This window comes from Puma concolor, chromosome B1, assembly GCF_028749965.1.
Source record: "Puma concolor isolate L17-30 chromosome B1, mPumCon1.1.hap2, whole genome shotgun sequence".
In the NCBI taxonomy this organism is placed as follows: Eukaryota; Metazoa; Chordata; class Mammalia; order Carnivora; family Felidae; genus Puma; species Puma concolor.
Genome location: NC_141670.1, coordinates 83,533,288 through 83,550,503, shown reverse-complemented (window position 1 = coordinate 83,550,503; position 17,216 = coordinate 83,533,288). Strand labels below are relative to the sequence as shown.

Sequence of the window (17,216 nt, the reverse complement as noted above, 5' to 3'; positions counted from 1 at the left end):
CCAACTATCACTGCTACTGTTTAACATATTACTGAAGATAGTGGCTAAAACAACAAGTCTTAGCTTCCATGACCTTTAGTTGTGGTTATGCAACTAAGTCTGGCCAATGGCATGTGAGTGAAGGTTACCACTTATACCACTTGCCAGTCTGGCCCAGAAAACCTCAACTGAGTGTCCTTCCCTTCTTTTTCCCTGCCACTAGGTGATTGGGAAGATGACTTTGCAGACCAAGAGGAACTATGAGCCTAGATCCCTGAATGACTTTATGGAACAGAAATCTCTCCCCTTCCCTTCCCTCATTCACACTGGACAGTGACCAAAATGACAAAATTTAATTGTGCTGAACCCTAAAATTTTCGCCTTGTTATAGCACTTAGCCTATCTAATACAGAAATAGAGATTCTACCACAGCAAAAGCCTGAAATATATGTCATTGGCTTAGTATTTGGGTGTCAGGAGACAAAGATTTAGATATTACTTCCCCAAAGCAGACTATTCATGCTATGCTGAAGTAAGTAATCTGGTAAGCATTGTTTACAATAATTTGGAAGGGATACTGTGTGCCTTCTGCATCTATAGTTTAGGAGAGTGGTTAGAGCCCAAGTTTTAGTGTTTGTTAATTGTTATTGCTTTTAACAATATTATAACAAAAAATGACTTTAGTTAGGAAAGAATTGCCTGATTTTCAAGAAGAAATTAAGAATCTCAGAGTGTTGGCAAAAGCAAACGCTTCTGAGCTTAAAACACTAGGATAGATAAGACTGTCAAAGACTTAGAGGGAAAAGACATCAATTCTTCTCATTAACCAAAAGAACTCGGCCCTAGGGCTGAGATCACATCAAGAATATTGCTTTTCATCATAGCCCATTATTTAAGATGCCTCAAAGGAGCTGTCATTAAGTTAGAGGCAAGGATTAATTCCAGTCCACAAAGAAAGGAAAAGATGTAGAATTTTGTCTCAGAAATAACTTTGGGTGTAGTTACAGGCAAATGGAGCTGACTGAAAGTAAACTGACTACAAGTCACTTAATTTTCTAGGGAATTTGTGTTGCCAGAGTTAAGTGTCAGCCTGGCTTGAAAAAGCTTTTGCCTGTTCCTGTAGCCAAACAACCCTAGCATCATTAGAAAACGTGTTACAAAATTTGTATACTCACAAGCTATACACAGGGCACACTGTTCAACACTCAGTTCAAATATGGCCATGGAATTTAATGACCAGGAAGAACTTACCAGGTACAAAACCAAATGTAAGTGCATTGCCGTAGAGAATAATGGATCTTTCCATATCCTGGGCAGGAGTCTTCACAGTGTTGCCCATCAGATTCTCTCATTGCTATGGACAACTGACTGATAATGTGTTTCAAATTCATCTCTTTTTTTTGCAGATATCTTAGTTCCACCATTGTGTATTAGGTATAGCAGTAGGCAGAAAACTTGTCTTCTTAGTTTATTGACTGTCTGGCCATGAGAAAATACATTGCAACCTGATGAGAAGACTGTACGTCCTAAGACATCCTGGGCTTTGCTGTACATGCAATAACAGAGGGAAAAAGAGAAGAGTGTGATACATGTGTGGGAATGAGGGTATACATGAGTATGTCATGACCAGAGGCCTGGGTTGTGGAAGGGACAGCCAGATGTCCAATAAAATCCATTCTACCTTTATTCCTGGACCCAGGGCTTGACTTTTCCCAGATCCCCTTGCAGTTAAGTGTGGCAACGTGACTGAATACTAGTTAATGGAATGTGAGTTGAGAAATGGCCATTCCCCATCTCTGTCCTTTTGGTTCTTGATTCATGGGAAGGACGGATGAAACCTCCCACATATGCTTCTACATACTATTTCCCTCTTCTGGAATAATGATGTCCAGGGAAACTTTGGAAAGCATGTGTTGACGATGGCAAAGATGCCATCAGCTTAGATTCATGAACAACTATGTGAAGGATAATCTCTATTCCCCACTGACTTGGAATATTTCTGTATCTTTACCCGAACAAAAAACAAACTTTTTTATGTGTTAGCATCATTATATTTTGGGGCTTAAACTGCTCTAATTAAAGCCACAGGCAATCTGGTGGGTGAGATAATGTAGTAGTAATTTCAGACAGTGACAATACTCAAACTCAAATGGATGGCAGCCTGAGTAGGCTTGGAATCACCATCACATCAGGCCCTGAGGATACAGAGAAGACGGCTATCTGGTCAGCAGCCAGATGAAAGAGGTAGGATTCAAGTCCATTTTTCAACTAGTGGAGGAATTGTGGGAAAAGCCCTTCTTATAAATCCAAAATCAGTATCAGTCACTTGAAGAAACTACCAGGAAACACAGTACTGTTCTCATTTCCAAGTATGTCTTCAGAATACTTGAGGACAAAAAAAAAAAAAAATACATGAACTCTTGGTCTGTCCCAGTTTTGATTTCAAGAAGTTACCAGACGCCTATGTAATAATGTATCATTGTGGTGGGCTCTATTCTGAGCACGGTGAAGGAGTTAGACGTGAAGAGCCTCTGTATTGCCCTGGAAACTCTGCTGGTACACACTGGAGGTAAGAGAAGAGTAAAACACATGATACTGGAGGCAATACTATACAGCTGTATTAAATAAGAATAAGGGAAGAAAGCTGGGAACTTGGAGCTCCCATATATTGGAAGCTTTGTGATAACCCTGAGGTAAGGAGATCAAAGCAAATAATTAAAAGTTGTTGTTGTTGTTTTTAATACTACACGGTTATCATTTCTTAGAGGGTTGAGTTTTGCTTTAGAAGTAAAAAGGAACTGTTATATGTCAGGGGAAACGGACAACATAACTCCTATGCGTTTTGTTCAAACGGTCCAGTAAGAGACATGATGGCTTCTTTTGCTTTCTTTTTGGGTTTTCTTTATAAGGCCCCTGTGGGAACCATGGTCCCTGTTCCACTGCTGCATGGGGTGGCTAGCAGATAATCTGGAAATAAACATTATTCACTAGCAGACTTATTGGGAGGGGTGGGAAACAGATGCACGATTTTCTGTCTTCTGTTGTTGGGATGATACTCTGCTATGGCTTCCTTGGGTTTCTAAGAGGGAGAAGTAGCCTGATTCTTTCAAACAAGGATTTAAATGATGTAAAATTTGTTGAGCTCATGAATTATCATATACATACGTACTCCTAACATTGCACCAAACTGATAGATGTCTGAATAGGAAAAAAAATAGTTTTTAAGACTATAGCATGTTAAAAAAAATGGGATCATGTTCCTTTTAAAGTGTACAGGCCAAGTTATTTTATTGATGAATTTTTCTGTTTTTCACTTTCTTTGAAACAGTTATCCTTCAAGTTTCAAGGACGAGTTTTGCAGAGTCACAGAACGTTTTGAGCACACCCAAAAATATGTTTCATGAGATATGAACCATCGTGCAATACCAAGGTATCGCTGGTGTTCAGGTTTAAAATAGAACTCTGGCTTAGAGATATTCAGCAGGACCCTGCAATGTTGGTTTCACTAGCGCCGCTTAACAACAAAGAAAAAGAAGCTATTAAGTATCCCTGAACATTTTTTCCGAACTTATTAGTTTATGTACCTGTTTTTTTTTTTTTTTTAGGGGAAAACATACTGTCATCTACCTTTTCAAGAATAAACTAATGCCTGTCTTAAAGGTTTTGTGAAGGTCACATTAAGCATTTCAAGCAGTTTGACATATGGCAAATGCTCAGTAAATGTTATGTTAAGGTATCATTATCCATGAAGTTTGTGTTTCAAATAAATTTTATTTATTTATTTATTTAACGTTTATTAATTTTTGAAAGACAGAATATGAGTGGGGGAGGGGCAGAGAAAGAGAGAGTCACACAATCCGAAGCAGGCTCCAGGCTCTGAGCTGTCAGCACAGAGTCTGATATGGGGCTCGAACCCACAAACTATGAGATCATGACCTGACCTGAAGTTGGACACTTAACCCACTGAGCCACCCAGGTGTCCTGAAAATAAACTCAAATGGTAAAATATTTATTGAATGCATAATTGTACTACGGTGCTGTGGTAAGAAAAAAGAAAAAAAAATCAATCTTGTTTCTGCTAAGACCTTACAATCTAAGATATATAATGCCAGTGTTCACATTTATGCAGGCAGGAAAGTGAAACAAATCATTGTTATAATCACAACCATGTCATTTAAGGAGAAGAGACAGTTTAGGAAGGTTTATGGATCTAGAAAGCACCTGGAATTAGAAAAGAGAATTCTCTTTTCAAAGAGAATATGTCAAAATGATCAAAACTTTCTGGGTTTAAAAGTCAATAGAATGAGTAATTCTGAAAAGAATGGCTATGCTTCTGTCTGTTTAATAGTCATTTAATATCTAAAAAGTAGTGACTTCTTACTTTGAGGAAATTTTTTTCCTGGTAAATTGTATGCACTATAACTGGCACTTAAGAGTTGTGCAACACTTAACTTGTAGGGTGGTTCCGTTATTAGCTGTTAAGTACAAATGGTAAGAATATTTTTCATAACACTCTGAGTCTCCATATGCTTTCCATCTAATTCTCTAAGAAAGGAAAGAAAGCAAGTCAGAATTATGAGAGGGGAAGGGTTTTTTTCCAATTACAAAACCTACGGTGAGTGAGTGTGACGGATATCTAAAACATGAGGAAAATTAGTTGATCACTACTTCCTTTTATCATTGAGATCCAGTTTTTCTAACTCTATTGTCTTCAAAACAAACCTACTTTTTTCAATTTAATCCCAAGTAACACTTCAAAGCTATTTAGGAGAACTGAAATTGTAAAAGGCAACTGATTTCGTTTTGTACATCTAATCAGTGAAAACACATATTGTAACATTCCAGTGACAAAGGATAAGAAATACTACCTTTCCTGTTTTTCACAACAAAAAACTGAGATGGCAAAAAGAAACATAGGAACAGACTTTAAAAGGTACATATTTCTCAGGGCATTTAAAGAGGATTGTCTCTAGAACTCTATGCTGCTTTGTGGATAGCAAGTAAGGAAGACTTTGTCACAGGTGATGTTAATCAGAGCTGCCTTTTTATTGAGCACCTCCTTGGTGCTGAGCACACCCTACATACCTCATTTCACACAAATGTCAAGGCATTTTTGCAAGGTAGTTATTCTTTTCTTTTTTTATCTTTATTTTTGAGAGAGAGTGCGAGCAGGGGAGGGGCAGAGAGCGAGGGAGACACAGAATCCGAAGCAGGATCCAGGCTCTGAGCTGTCAGCACAGAGCCCAATGCGGGGCTCGAACCCATGAACCATGAGATTGTGACCTGAGCCAAAGTCAGATGCCCAACTGACCAAGCCACCCAGGTGCCCCTCAAGGTGGTTATTCTTATCCTCCCATTACAGGTAAGGAAACTGAAGTTATGTGAATAAACAAGCAAGGGTTCAAACTCTGGATCCAAAATTGATTCTCTTTCCATACCATGCCAGACTAAGCCTTTCTATCGCTACGAATAATGTCATTTTAAATATTAAGAAAAGCATCATGGAATAAGAGCACATTTTTTCAGGCCTCACAGGAGTTACAAAAATGAATTAAAGTCCCTGCTCCCAAGGGATCTCAGTTAAGTAGGGGATAGAATTTAGATCATAGTAAATGCAACGCAAGATGCACAGGTGCTGTGAGAATTCAGACCACATGTTTCATTCTAGAGACTGAAAGTGGGTTACCAGTTAGTTGCCAGTGCACATATTCTAGCTGAACAGAGCTGAGGGCATAAGCTTAGATAGATACCTGTTGACACAAGAACAGGTTCATGCATGATTTTGGGTAGAATTTGTATTGATTTTTGCTTGGATGACATGTGGCTCTTAGGAGTTTCTTATGAGAAATGTGCTACATTTGATAAGACAAATGCTTAGAATAAACCAGAAGGCTCTTGCTCCACTACTGTATATGAATATCACTAAAATAGCCCTTACACCATGGCATTCCTCGGTTCCCCATGTTCTTCGCAAGTGTCTCACCTTTCTCCATTCTTTTCCCTTTGCATGGCCCCTCTGCTCACACCTACATGGGCAAATACCCAGGCCTGGAGGATAGAATTTTCTAATCAGCATCACTCCCACCCCTGATTCTAGTCTCAATTTTAAGAAATTCAATATAAACCATTCATGTTGGCTTCCAAGGTAAGATTTCTTTACTATCATTATAGGCTGGTTTAATTATAACAACATGAAGAGAGTAAAGGTAATTTCTTCCTACAAACATTAAATTGAAATGTGAAAAGTCCACAGATCGAAGTACAGAGAAATTAACTGGAAAAGTTCCAGGAGTGTAAAGCAATTCATACTTTCATTATTCTCTGAATTCTCTTGCTCTTGCTGAGATGGTACAGTCACTCTAGTCTCTTGTCTTTGACTCGTAAATTGCGTTAGCAACAAACCTAGTCTGTTCTCTCTTGGTTCAACATTTTATTTTTATTGGAAAAAGTACATTTAAAATTGCCTTCGTGCAAAAAAATGAATAAAAAAATTGCCTTGGTGCTTGAGTCATTCCTTTGATTAAATTAACCCAATAATACTGTTAAAACTACCTTAAAAAATACATACTAACAGAAATATCCTATTCTTCTTTTCAGCTGAATGATCAATTTAACAAAGTAACACTCTCAGAAAAAATGTGTATGTTAAGATTTAGATTTCGTAATTTATTTAAAAAAAAATGTAAGCTGCCAAGCCCAAATGTGTACATAATATTATTTACTTAACTATCACAATGAAAAGCCGTATGGATTTGTAGTAATTTGGAAATAGAATATCACAGGAGGGCACTTCTTTGTTTTTATATTGCCTTTTAAATTTTACTATAAATGAGTGAGAGCTATGTAGTTACAAAGCCTTAGTCTCATGTCTAGAAATTTCCTTTGGATTATTTAAGCTAATTTCCAAAGCTTTATTAAGAAGAGAATGTGGGACTGGATGGATTAAAGAATTCAATTGAGAACACAGCACAAATTATTAAAATATTCACCTGCTTGTCAAATTGGCACATCTTACTGAATTTATAGGGTTATTAACTCTGCAAGGTAAAGTCATTAATTCCTTTCTTTGTCAGGACACTGTGACCTCTTACATAAATAACTCTTCCAGTGGAACACAATGCATCTGTCAGTGCCCTGAAAGAGTTAATGCTCGACTGTCAGACAAACTCTTTTAAATAGGTCATTTACACACATGAAGCTTCCTTTTAACATGGGAGAAACTTTTTGTGTTGTTTTATGTATGAGAGAAGGAATGTGAATGTCATTTTATACATCTATATCTACGTTACATATAACTCATGATTTTATGCATGTGTGTATGGAAGGCATCTCCAAACACAAGGTTTACTCATGTGACTAAAATATCATCATCATCATCATCAGTGTAATCCCCTATCTTGCAATGAGGGAAATATTAGGATTTCAGGTCCCTTACTATATGTAAAACAATGACAAGATGCAGAAGTTTGGAATGAGAACTTAGATTTCATCTAGATGTGACAAGCCTTTCATTCGACAGCACGATCATTAAAGTATAATAAAATAGAATAAATCACTTGTAAATAACTGCGGATGAAGCCAACCAAAGTTTGGGGATCAGAATTCCAAATCAATTAATTATAAAAATAATGCTAACACACAAAGGCAAGCATGAAAGAAAATATTTGTTCTACATTTTGAAATAGACACCTAATGAATACAGACATTTTCCATCACTGAGTCACTGGACTCATTACAATGAAATTTTCATCCTGAAGTACGTACAGCTTAGGAAGGTATACGCTATATTGGAGTGTGTAATTCACACATTCATTTTTCACTTGACTGAAGTCTTGTGTCTTTGACTTCTTCCAAAATCTGGCTTGATGAGCAGATTCTCATGAATTACTGTTCTGTAGAAGGATTATAGAGGGGAAAAAAAGCAGTAGTATGGGGCATAGTTATATTTAAGCACAATAGGAAATGAATACATAAAATATACTTTAGAATTCTACATTCTCACAGAGTTGTTCTTGAACATAATTATTAGGGAATGAAAGGAATTTTCTTTCAGATTAGCACTATTAGAATAATATGTAGAGAAAGAGAGAATTTTTTAGAAAATCTATTCCAAAAGCCTTAGATAAGGCACAAACGTAATTACTCTGCTCCTAATTTCTACAGAGATGAGAAACTAATACAGAACTTGTGTAGGAGCCGAGTACAGTGGGAAGGCAGCAAATGATAAGTGAGTTGAATTAACACATATGTGTTTGAATCTAAAGCAACCTCCCTAGTCTATAATCTCTCTTGAGAATAACTTTTTTCTTTGGACATAAACAAGAAGAAGTCTGTACAACAACTCATTGCTAAATTTCTCTCTGATACTACCACATGGGAAAAGGATGTTGGATTGGTCTCCTTCATCAAATCTGACCCTCCACCTTTCTTGGCTAGAAAGTTGGATTTATGTTACTGCTGGAGAGTGTGTTAAATGGATGAGAAGAGTTTTGCTCTTATTAAAACAGAGTGTTTTCCACAGTTTTCTTCTATTTGGGTATAATGGGAACTGTGTATCCCAAACATTTTCCCGTGAGAAATGAGCTGATGGAGTCACATGCGCCCACCACCATGGACAGCGAACTCCGACTCACTTATTCTCCTTCCCCACCAGGCATAAACAATGTGCAAGTTCAAGGGGGGTAAAGCAGTTCATACTTTACACTCTAACATTTCTAGTTCTTGTTAAGAAGGCATTGTCACTCTACCGTCTCTTATTGCCTTTGACTTGTACATTTCTTTGTAGCAGGATTCTATGAAAACAGGACTAAAACATTTTTTAATAATTATGTGTGTTTCCCAATGTTTCCTGTGAGATGGATCAGATTTTATAACCCATTTCACTAACTTACTAAGACACATTTAATAACCTCATTTGCACAAATAGGGGGAAATAAAAGAAGCCTGAAATTTGGCTCATCTGACTTGCCACTGGTTCTTTTCACTGTCTTTCCATATATTTGAGACATGAATTGAGAACCAAAGCATTAATCTTGCTAATATAGAAATGCACATAATTCCTTGAGTACAGCATATTCTGTCTTCTTCCATGCCTTTTGTCATATTGTCCTTCAGCCTGGAACTGCCTTATCTTGCCCTGGGTAATGTTCATCTCTCTTTTAAGATGGGCCCCAGGTGATTCTGTCTCCAGAAGCCTCTGCTACCTGCTCCAGTCTCTTTAGATGGTATTGCCCCTAATACCTTAAAATTTGTTCACTACAATGACCACCTTTCACTAGATTCTCAGCTTCTAAAGGATAGAGACATTAACTGGTAAATCTAATTAAGTGTGGTGCCTAGCCCACAGTAAGCATTTGGTAAATATTTGTTACACTTAAACTAACAATGGTATTTTAATGTGCTTTGGTGGATTAAATTGTCCCAAACTTTTGCAGACTATTGTACAGAGAGACTCAATATTGTATAGGAAGAAATGGCAGAGGAAATGCTAAACACTAAATTTGTCACCAAAATATATCAGTAGTTAAAAGCATATAGCAATAGAGTAACAAACAAAATTAGGCTTTGGGTGGTAATTGCTCCATTTTAGAAATAGCATCGAAACATTTTTTTGAAACCATGCACAATGTAGATTAAAAAATACACATGTTAGTTCCACCTGCAAGTTTTATAACAAGGTAGCCTAAGTAAATTAAGTAAATCTGGCACATGACTGAAAACTTTGTTAAGTATAGGCAGATTGGGTTTTATTAATCCTTTTAGCTGAGAACTTTGTATATGCCATTTAAAAAATTTTTAAATGTTTATTTATTTACTTTTGAAGGAGACAGAGACAGAGCACAAGCGGGGGAGGGACAGAGAGAGAGAGAAGGAGACACAGAATCCGAAGCAAGCTCCAGGCTCTGAACTGACAGCCCAGAGCCTGATGCAGGACTTGAACTCATGAACCATGTGTGACATCATGACCTGAGCTAAAGTTGGATGCTTAACCGACTGAGCCACCTCGGTGCCTCCTGTATATGCCATTTACTCTACATAGCATGACCTTCCTGGGACTAAGTAATTACGTGACAACCATGGTTAATCTTTAAGAGCAATCCACAAGATAACCTGACAAGGCAAGTCCTGCTTATAGGTTATGTAGCTGGAGCAAATCTTTAAAACTTCCTTTCCTCACTCCAAAGTCTAGGAAACCTAGCAAGGCCTTTGAAGATAGGTGCTTGGTCCCAGGTTAAAACTAGAATCCAAAAATTTACAGGTCTTCAGTTCTGTCGTAATTTTTTATAATTATGGAAAAACCCCAGTCAGTTTTGCAGAAGGCAGAGTCAGGTCCTCTTTGCTCGAGTCTTAAAGCCCATTTCACAGAGATTTGTTCTTGGTGGACATCTCCCAAAATAGACATCGCTTGGGTTTATGCTTCAGGCAACATTTAATAGGAACTATGCACTTAATTATAGAGGTTATACAAGAGGCCATAATGAAAAAAATAAATGAAATTGGCTTGGTATTTAAACCAATAGCTCAGGCTGCAAGCACTCCTCGGCTCTTATGAATTAATTGCTCTCATGCTGGTATAGAGGCTCCAGCATTGTTACAGTTTATATTTTTTTCTGTAAGGGAGCATTAATATTTGGATGTTTTTTAATGTACAAATCTCCCACTTTTTAAAGTTGGCAATGAATGCTGTTTTAAAAAACCACTGTGTGGGTTAATACTGTTCTATGTAGGGGTACCTGGGTGGCTCAGTCAATTTAGCATTTGACTCTTGATTTTGGCTCAGGTCGTGATCTCAGGGTCTTGGGATCGAGCCCTGCACGGGGCTCTGTGCTGAACATGGAACCTGCTAAAGATTCTCTCTCCCTCTGCCCCTCTTTCCTGCTCAGGTGATATCTCTCTCTTAAAAAAAAAAAAATATGTTCTTTGTGAAAAAAATTGACCTGCAGTTTTCCACATGTGCTATGTGTATCTACATAGCACCTGCAAGTGGAAAAACAGGGGGCCACGTGACTAGCCAGTTGTGTAGAGGAGGTCATTTGCTCATGGAGCCTACATTACTTATTAGAGCTAACAGGCATGAGCACTTACTATGGCCAAGAACTGTTCTCAATGCTTTACTTGTTATAGCTCATTTAATCCTCGTAAAATTCCATGAGGTCGACATTATCATTATGTCATTATTAAATTATCTCCACATTAACTACCATTATCTCCATATTAGTAGCTTCTTCATGGTTACGTAGCTAGTAAGTGTTGGGAGTATGGATTCAAACCCACGTCTGGCTGCAGATCAGGGGTTATTAAATTGTATCCTCTATAGGGCCTCCTAGATATAACTTTGTAGTTTGGAAAATGAAAAGTATACAGAAGATCTTAAATTTTGCTTTTAGTTATAGTATGTGTTTTATCTTGTTTTTTAAAATGTTATTTATTTATTTTGAGAGAGAGAGAGAGAGAACACAAGCGGAAGTGGGGGAGGGTCAAAGAGAGAGGGAGAGAGAGAGAATCCCAAGCAGGCTTCCCACCGGCAGTGCAGAGCCCAACTCGGGGCTCCACCTGAGCAACCGTGAGATTATGACCTGAGCTGAAATCAAAAGTCAGACGCTTAGCCAACTGAACCACCCAGGTGCCCCTGTTTTACCTTTTTTTTTTTTTTTTTAAATACTTTGTGCCTAAGGGATAATTTCATTATGCTGAAGACAAATGTTTACATAAAAAAATCTCACAGAAGTAGCATCGATAAAATAGAATACAAATGAATCTTACTTGGGCACACCTCTCCCAAATCAGAAGTAACTAATTTTTTCCCTCACCAAAACGCAGAAGGCATTAAGAATATTAGCACCAACCTGGATTTCTTGTTTCTACAGAACTTTCAGGATCTGCGTCCTCTGGTTGTGCAGTTTGCACGGGAGATGGAGTTTTCTATGAATAAAAACCAGATAAATATTAATGCCACAATTTTCTAAAGTTAAGACCTTATAAAGAAAATGCCTCAAGTTAAAAATATTTTGGGGGGTGGGGCTCCTGGGTAGCTCAATCGGTTAAGCTCCTGACTTTGGCTCAGGTCATGAACTCGACGTCCATGAGTTCGAGCCTCATGTAGGGCTCTGCGTCGGGCTCTGTGCTGACAGCTCAGAGCCTGGAGCCTGCTTCGGATTCTTTGTCTCCCTCTCTCTCTGCCCCTCCCCTGCTTGCGCTTCTCTTTCTCTCTCAAAAATAAATAAACATTAACAAATTTTTTTAAAATATTTTTTGGGACTGAAGTTTGTTTCCTTTTGATTAATATGTGCGTTGTAGAGGTTACTTTTGGAAGAATTTATGGTTTCATAGATATCTACAAACTTTGATTTCAATTTGTATTTGTCTTTCTAAATAGTATTTGATGTTTCCATAGGTGAATTATTACCCCAAACATTGACTCTCATATTTCCATGCTGTAATGAAAAGCTAAAATGGAAATTTTTTTAAAAAGAGGTAAGGGAGCCCCTGGGTGGCTTAGTTGGTTGAGGGTCAGACTCTTAATTTTGTCCCAGGTCATGATCCCAGGGTCGTGGGATCCAGCCCTGCATCGGGCTCTGCAGAGTGTGGAGCTTGCTTGAGATTCTCATCCTCTCTTTCTCAGATTAAAAACAAAAAAGAAGTAAGGTCTCTTAGCATAATGGACATGATCCAAGTTTTCTATATACAAATAGAATATTTTCTCTGAATTTTGCCAACTAAGTATTTTATTGATTTTTTTTTAGGTTTTAGATCGCCAGCCAAGAGAGAAGACAATTCATTTTGCCATATATGCCCAAATACAAGGAGATGATTTTCTCCCAATATTTATCCTGCAGACAAGAGGAGTCATCTTGCATTCAAGTCTTTACAAAATTTCTCACATTACAACAGGCACTCTCAATTACTTTTATTAAGAAGTATTATTTAGACAAGATACATTTACATGGAGTGTTTATAATCCATCATAGGTTTGGATCATTACAGAAGTCACCTAATAGAAGTCCTTAAAAAAGAAAAAGGCAGGGGTGCCTGGGTGGCCCAGTCGGTTAAGTGTCCAACTTGGCTCAGGTCATGAGCTTGCCGTTTGTGGGTTCGAGCCCTGCGTCTGGCTCCATGCTGACAGCTCAGAGCCTGGAGCTTCAGATTCTGTGTCTCCTGCTCTTCTCTCTGCCCTTCTCCTGCTCACACTTTGGCTCTCTCACTCTCGCAGAGAAAATAAATAAATAAATAAACATTAGAAAAAAAAGAAAAAAAGAAAAAGGCAAAGGAACTTAATGTGAATTTACTATCAGTCTTGTTACACCCCTGTCATAGCAATGTTGTAACCCTTCTAAATAAGCCTTTTTAAAAAATATATATAGTGGTTATGGTGTGGAGATCACAGAGATCAAGAGCAGAGGATGAATGAGAACTCAACCGTACCATTCTTTTGTGACTAGGTCTTTAATGATCACAGTTCTAATTATAGCATCATAGACACACACAAATGTATCTTAAACATCTTAAATAGAAGGGGCCCCTGGGTGGCTCAGTCCATTGGGTGGCTGACTTCTGCTCAGGTCATGATCTCACGGCTCGTGAATTCAAGCCCCGAGTTGGGCTCTGTGCTGACAGCTCAGAGCCTGGAGCCTGCTTCGGATTTTGTGTCTCCCTCTCTCTCTACCACTTCCCTGCTCACACTCTGTCTTTCTCTGTCTCAAAGGTAAATAAACATTAAAAAAATTTTTTTTAACATCTTAAATAGAAAGTTATAGTAAAGGTTATGTGCTTTGGAATGCTGTATCATATGGACATAAAGTTAGCTTTTGTGATGAAGAAAAGAAAGTCACTCATGCTGGAAAACACATAGATGGAGTTTGAAAAATTTGTATAAAGAAATATGACAATGAAAACCAGCAAAAGTGTTAAACATATGTAAATATATCATGTTATTTTAAATATTTTGCACACACAAGTTAAAGTATATACTACAATTAGAAATATGACTCTTTCATCTCTATGCATCAAAGTATATTAAGTCAAGTGAGACAAAACTTTATAAAATTTTTCATTGGGAAATGGAGGATAGTTTTATATTTCAGCTTCCTCTATAAGGCAAATGCAAAAAAAAAAAAAAAAGTGTCCAGTTGAAAAAGATGGAATGAAATTTTGTTTCTCTTTGACTTGAATTGCACTCAGAGGAAGCGCACTTATAGCAAAATTAAAAACTGAATCTCACCTTTGTTAGTCGTTTAATACAGAAGGCAATTGAGAGGATAGTTCCGATGATACCAGCCATTACTGCATACACAATCCCTGTTATCTCTGTGGGAGAAAAAGAGAGCAGAAAATTGCAAAAATATGCAATAAGCTACGACAAAGCAACTGAAAAATAAAACAGGTAAAATCATGGTAGTATCACTTTGCGTTTTTACAGAAAATATATTAATATACTTTTAAGTATATCTTATATTTTAGAAGATTAGGTTTCCACAGTAACCATGTGGGAGACTGGAACTTTGAGTGCTAAAGTCTTTGTCCAAGGTCACACATCTAATGACAACCAAGACTCAAGAGTTCCAACTCACCTCCATTGTTCTACAGGACCTCACAGGCATAATTATGGATAAGAGCTATGTGGACATTCTACCTTGATATGGAAAAACCCCACAAACTCTTTCATAGTTTCAAAGTTATGAGAGAAAACAATTCCTAAACTATACTATATGCTAATATAATATATAATGTGCACACTGATTAGTATATTTCTAATGTAATAGACAAACTATATGACATTGTAAATATGCTAAAAATATTTTTCAAATCTTTTACTTGTTGAGAATGAAACACAATTGAAGTTACAGCTTCTTGCGTATTCATTCATATTTGTACTGCTTTCAAATGAGGTAAATAAAACTGAAGGCAAGACATAGAAGTAAAATGGCATATCTATTTGGCTAATTTATACTTAAAAGACTTATTATTGATTGAAAAAAAGGTAAAAGTGTTTTTTCCTGTCCCTGGTGTTGTCCAGCTTCCTGTCTATTTAGCTTTAATTCATGAATAGGGATTCGGTTCTACCATCCATTTTTCTTGTGCGAAGTAGGGATACAGGCCAAGTGTGAAGGGAGGCTGAGAAATGCAGAATAGTGAAGGAGCACATGAATCAACTAAAGCCAGGTCCACAGCAGCACCTAAGAAGTGGGGGTGACGGTCCTCCAGTCATAGAGGGTTGGGAGGATAACCCCAAAGTGGTAGCGTAGGCCCCAAAATAAATCAGGATTGAGATATAAATGGTCTATGTTTATTCTTGATGTGGTGCCAATTAATCAGATGATTTTAAGCTCCTTGCTTGCTTTACAAGTAGGAAACAAGGAAGTTCAATTGTTTTATAAGCTCTTATGAGACTTTGCTCAAGTACCCATGGTTGGTTAGAAGGCTAAAATATCTAAATTAAAAGAAAAATTAATATCAGATTATGTATTGCTAGTTCCAAAATGTTTAGGAAAATAAGAAATGCATATTTTAATTTTAAAAAGAGCATATGTTGTTTGCCTTTACAGTTTTGTATGATGAGAGTTAACAACATATGCTCTTCTGATTTAAAAATTGATGCTTTTTGGGGGCACCTGGGTGGCTCAGTCGGTTAAGCGTCCGATTTCAGCTCAGGTCACGATCTCACGGTCCGTGAGTTCGAGCCCTGCGTCGGGCTCTGGGCTGATGGCCCAGAGCCTGGAGCCTGCTTCCGGTTCTGTGTCTCCCTCTCTCTCTGCCCCTCCCCCGTTCATGCTCTGTCTCTCTCTGTCTCAAAAATAAATAAACGTTAAAAAAAAATTAAAAAAAAAATTGATGCTTTTTGGGGCACCTGGGTGGCTTAGTTGGTTGAGTGTCTGACTTCAGTTTAGGTCATGATCGCATGGTTCATGAATTTGAGCCCTGCATTGGGCTTGCTGCTTTCAGCATGGAGCCTGCTTTGGATCCTCTGTCCTCCTCTCTCTCTGCCCCTCCCCTCCTCATGTTTTTTTGAATAAACATTTATTTTAAAAAATTGATGCTTTTTATTTTCTTAGGCAATCGCAACTAGTAATGTGTCTAGTTGATCTTAAATCAATAGTTTAAGATGAAATTATTATTATTCTACACCAACTGTTAACATACCTCCCGCAGAAAAAATGTGTTCAAGTAGTCCGTCTCCTAAAAAAAGAAAATTTCAAAATAAAGTCAGAATACATAGAGTGTGTCTTTACAATTCCATATTGGAATTAGATTGTTGAGTGGGTTTCTTTTTATTAACTGTGTTTTGCAGCCACTGTTAAATTTTTTAAAATTGTTTTTAATGTTTACTATTTTTGAGAGAGAGAGAGAGAGAGAGAGAGAGAGTGAGCAGAGGAGGGGCAGAGATAGAGGGAGACACAGAATCTGAACCAGACTCCAGGCTCTGAGCTGTCAGCACAGAGGCTGATCCAGGGCTTGAATTCACGAACTGCCAGATTGTGACCTGAGCTGAAGTCCAACGCTTAACCGTCTGAGCCACCCAGGGGCCCTGCTACTATTCAATCTGAAGCAGTTAGCTAGTAAAATTTATGAAGTAATGTGTCAATATTAACAGTAGTAATTTCAGTATCTACTTTCAAGCACTTATCGACTTATATCAAAAGCAGTGCATTTTCAAAAATATGTAAAAATGGTGAGGAAAAAGGAGACACAGTGAGCCATTGCCCCACACGAACTGTAGCTCATCCCCAAGAGAGGTCATGTTGCTATGAGTTTTCCAGATTTATACCACAGTCACCATCTGGATCCAAATCCTTACTGTGTCTCATTTGAGCTTTTATCAACGGTTGCACCGGATTCCCTATCTGCAGAAGTTTCTAGTAATGTTGCCTTAATGCACCACCAGAGTTAACCTGATGAGTCCACATCTTACATTTCTTTCTCTGCTGTCTCCAATGCCACTTTAAATCATGAAGCCATATGACTACTACAGCCTCACAATTTTCTTGAATTTAGTTGTTACAAATAACATTATACCTTATTGTGTCACATACTCAGGGACTTGGTTATATTTGATCATTCCTTAGAAGGTATATTTAAAGGTTATTTGGGGCTTGTCTTCTCTTTCTTCATGATAGTTGGTGGTTGTGGTTGGTGTATGAGCTCTGGAGCAAAACAAATGGGGTTTCAGTCATAAGAATCTCTTTTACTAGTTGTGTGACCTTGGACAAGTTACTTAATTTCTTTGTGCTTTAATAATTTCT

At 37.6% G+C, this 17,216-nt stretch overlaps 1 protein-coding gene across 3 annotated transcripts in view; it reads right to left on the bottom strand.

Annotated features, from left to right (window-relative positions):
• Positions 1 to 6,112: 6,112 nt before the first annotated feature.
• GYPA (glycophorin A (MNS blood group)) overlaps positions 6,113 to 17,216 on the bottom strand; it is a 37,244-nt gene continuing 26,140 nt past the window's right edge. For 2 of the 3 annotated variants that reach the window (XM_086704162.1, XM_025922457.2), the window contains 4 exons: positions 16,117 to 16,152; positions 14,198 to 14,283; positions 11,826 to 11,901; positions 6,113 to 7,871 (listed from right to left, as the gene is read on the bottom strand). In XM_086704162.1, the coding sequence (XP_086560288.1) occupies positions 7,864 to 7,871; positions 11,826 to 11,901; positions 14,198 to 14,283; positions 16,117 to 16,152 (206 nt within the window). In that variant the 3' untranslated portion in view covers positions 6,113 to 7,863. Of the gene's footprint in view, positions 7,872 to 11,825; positions 11,902 to 12,869; positions 13,183 to 14,197; positions 14,284 to 16,116; positions 16,153 to 17,216 lie in introns of those variants that run through there. The other variant, XM_025922458.2, reaches the window with a different exon arrangement.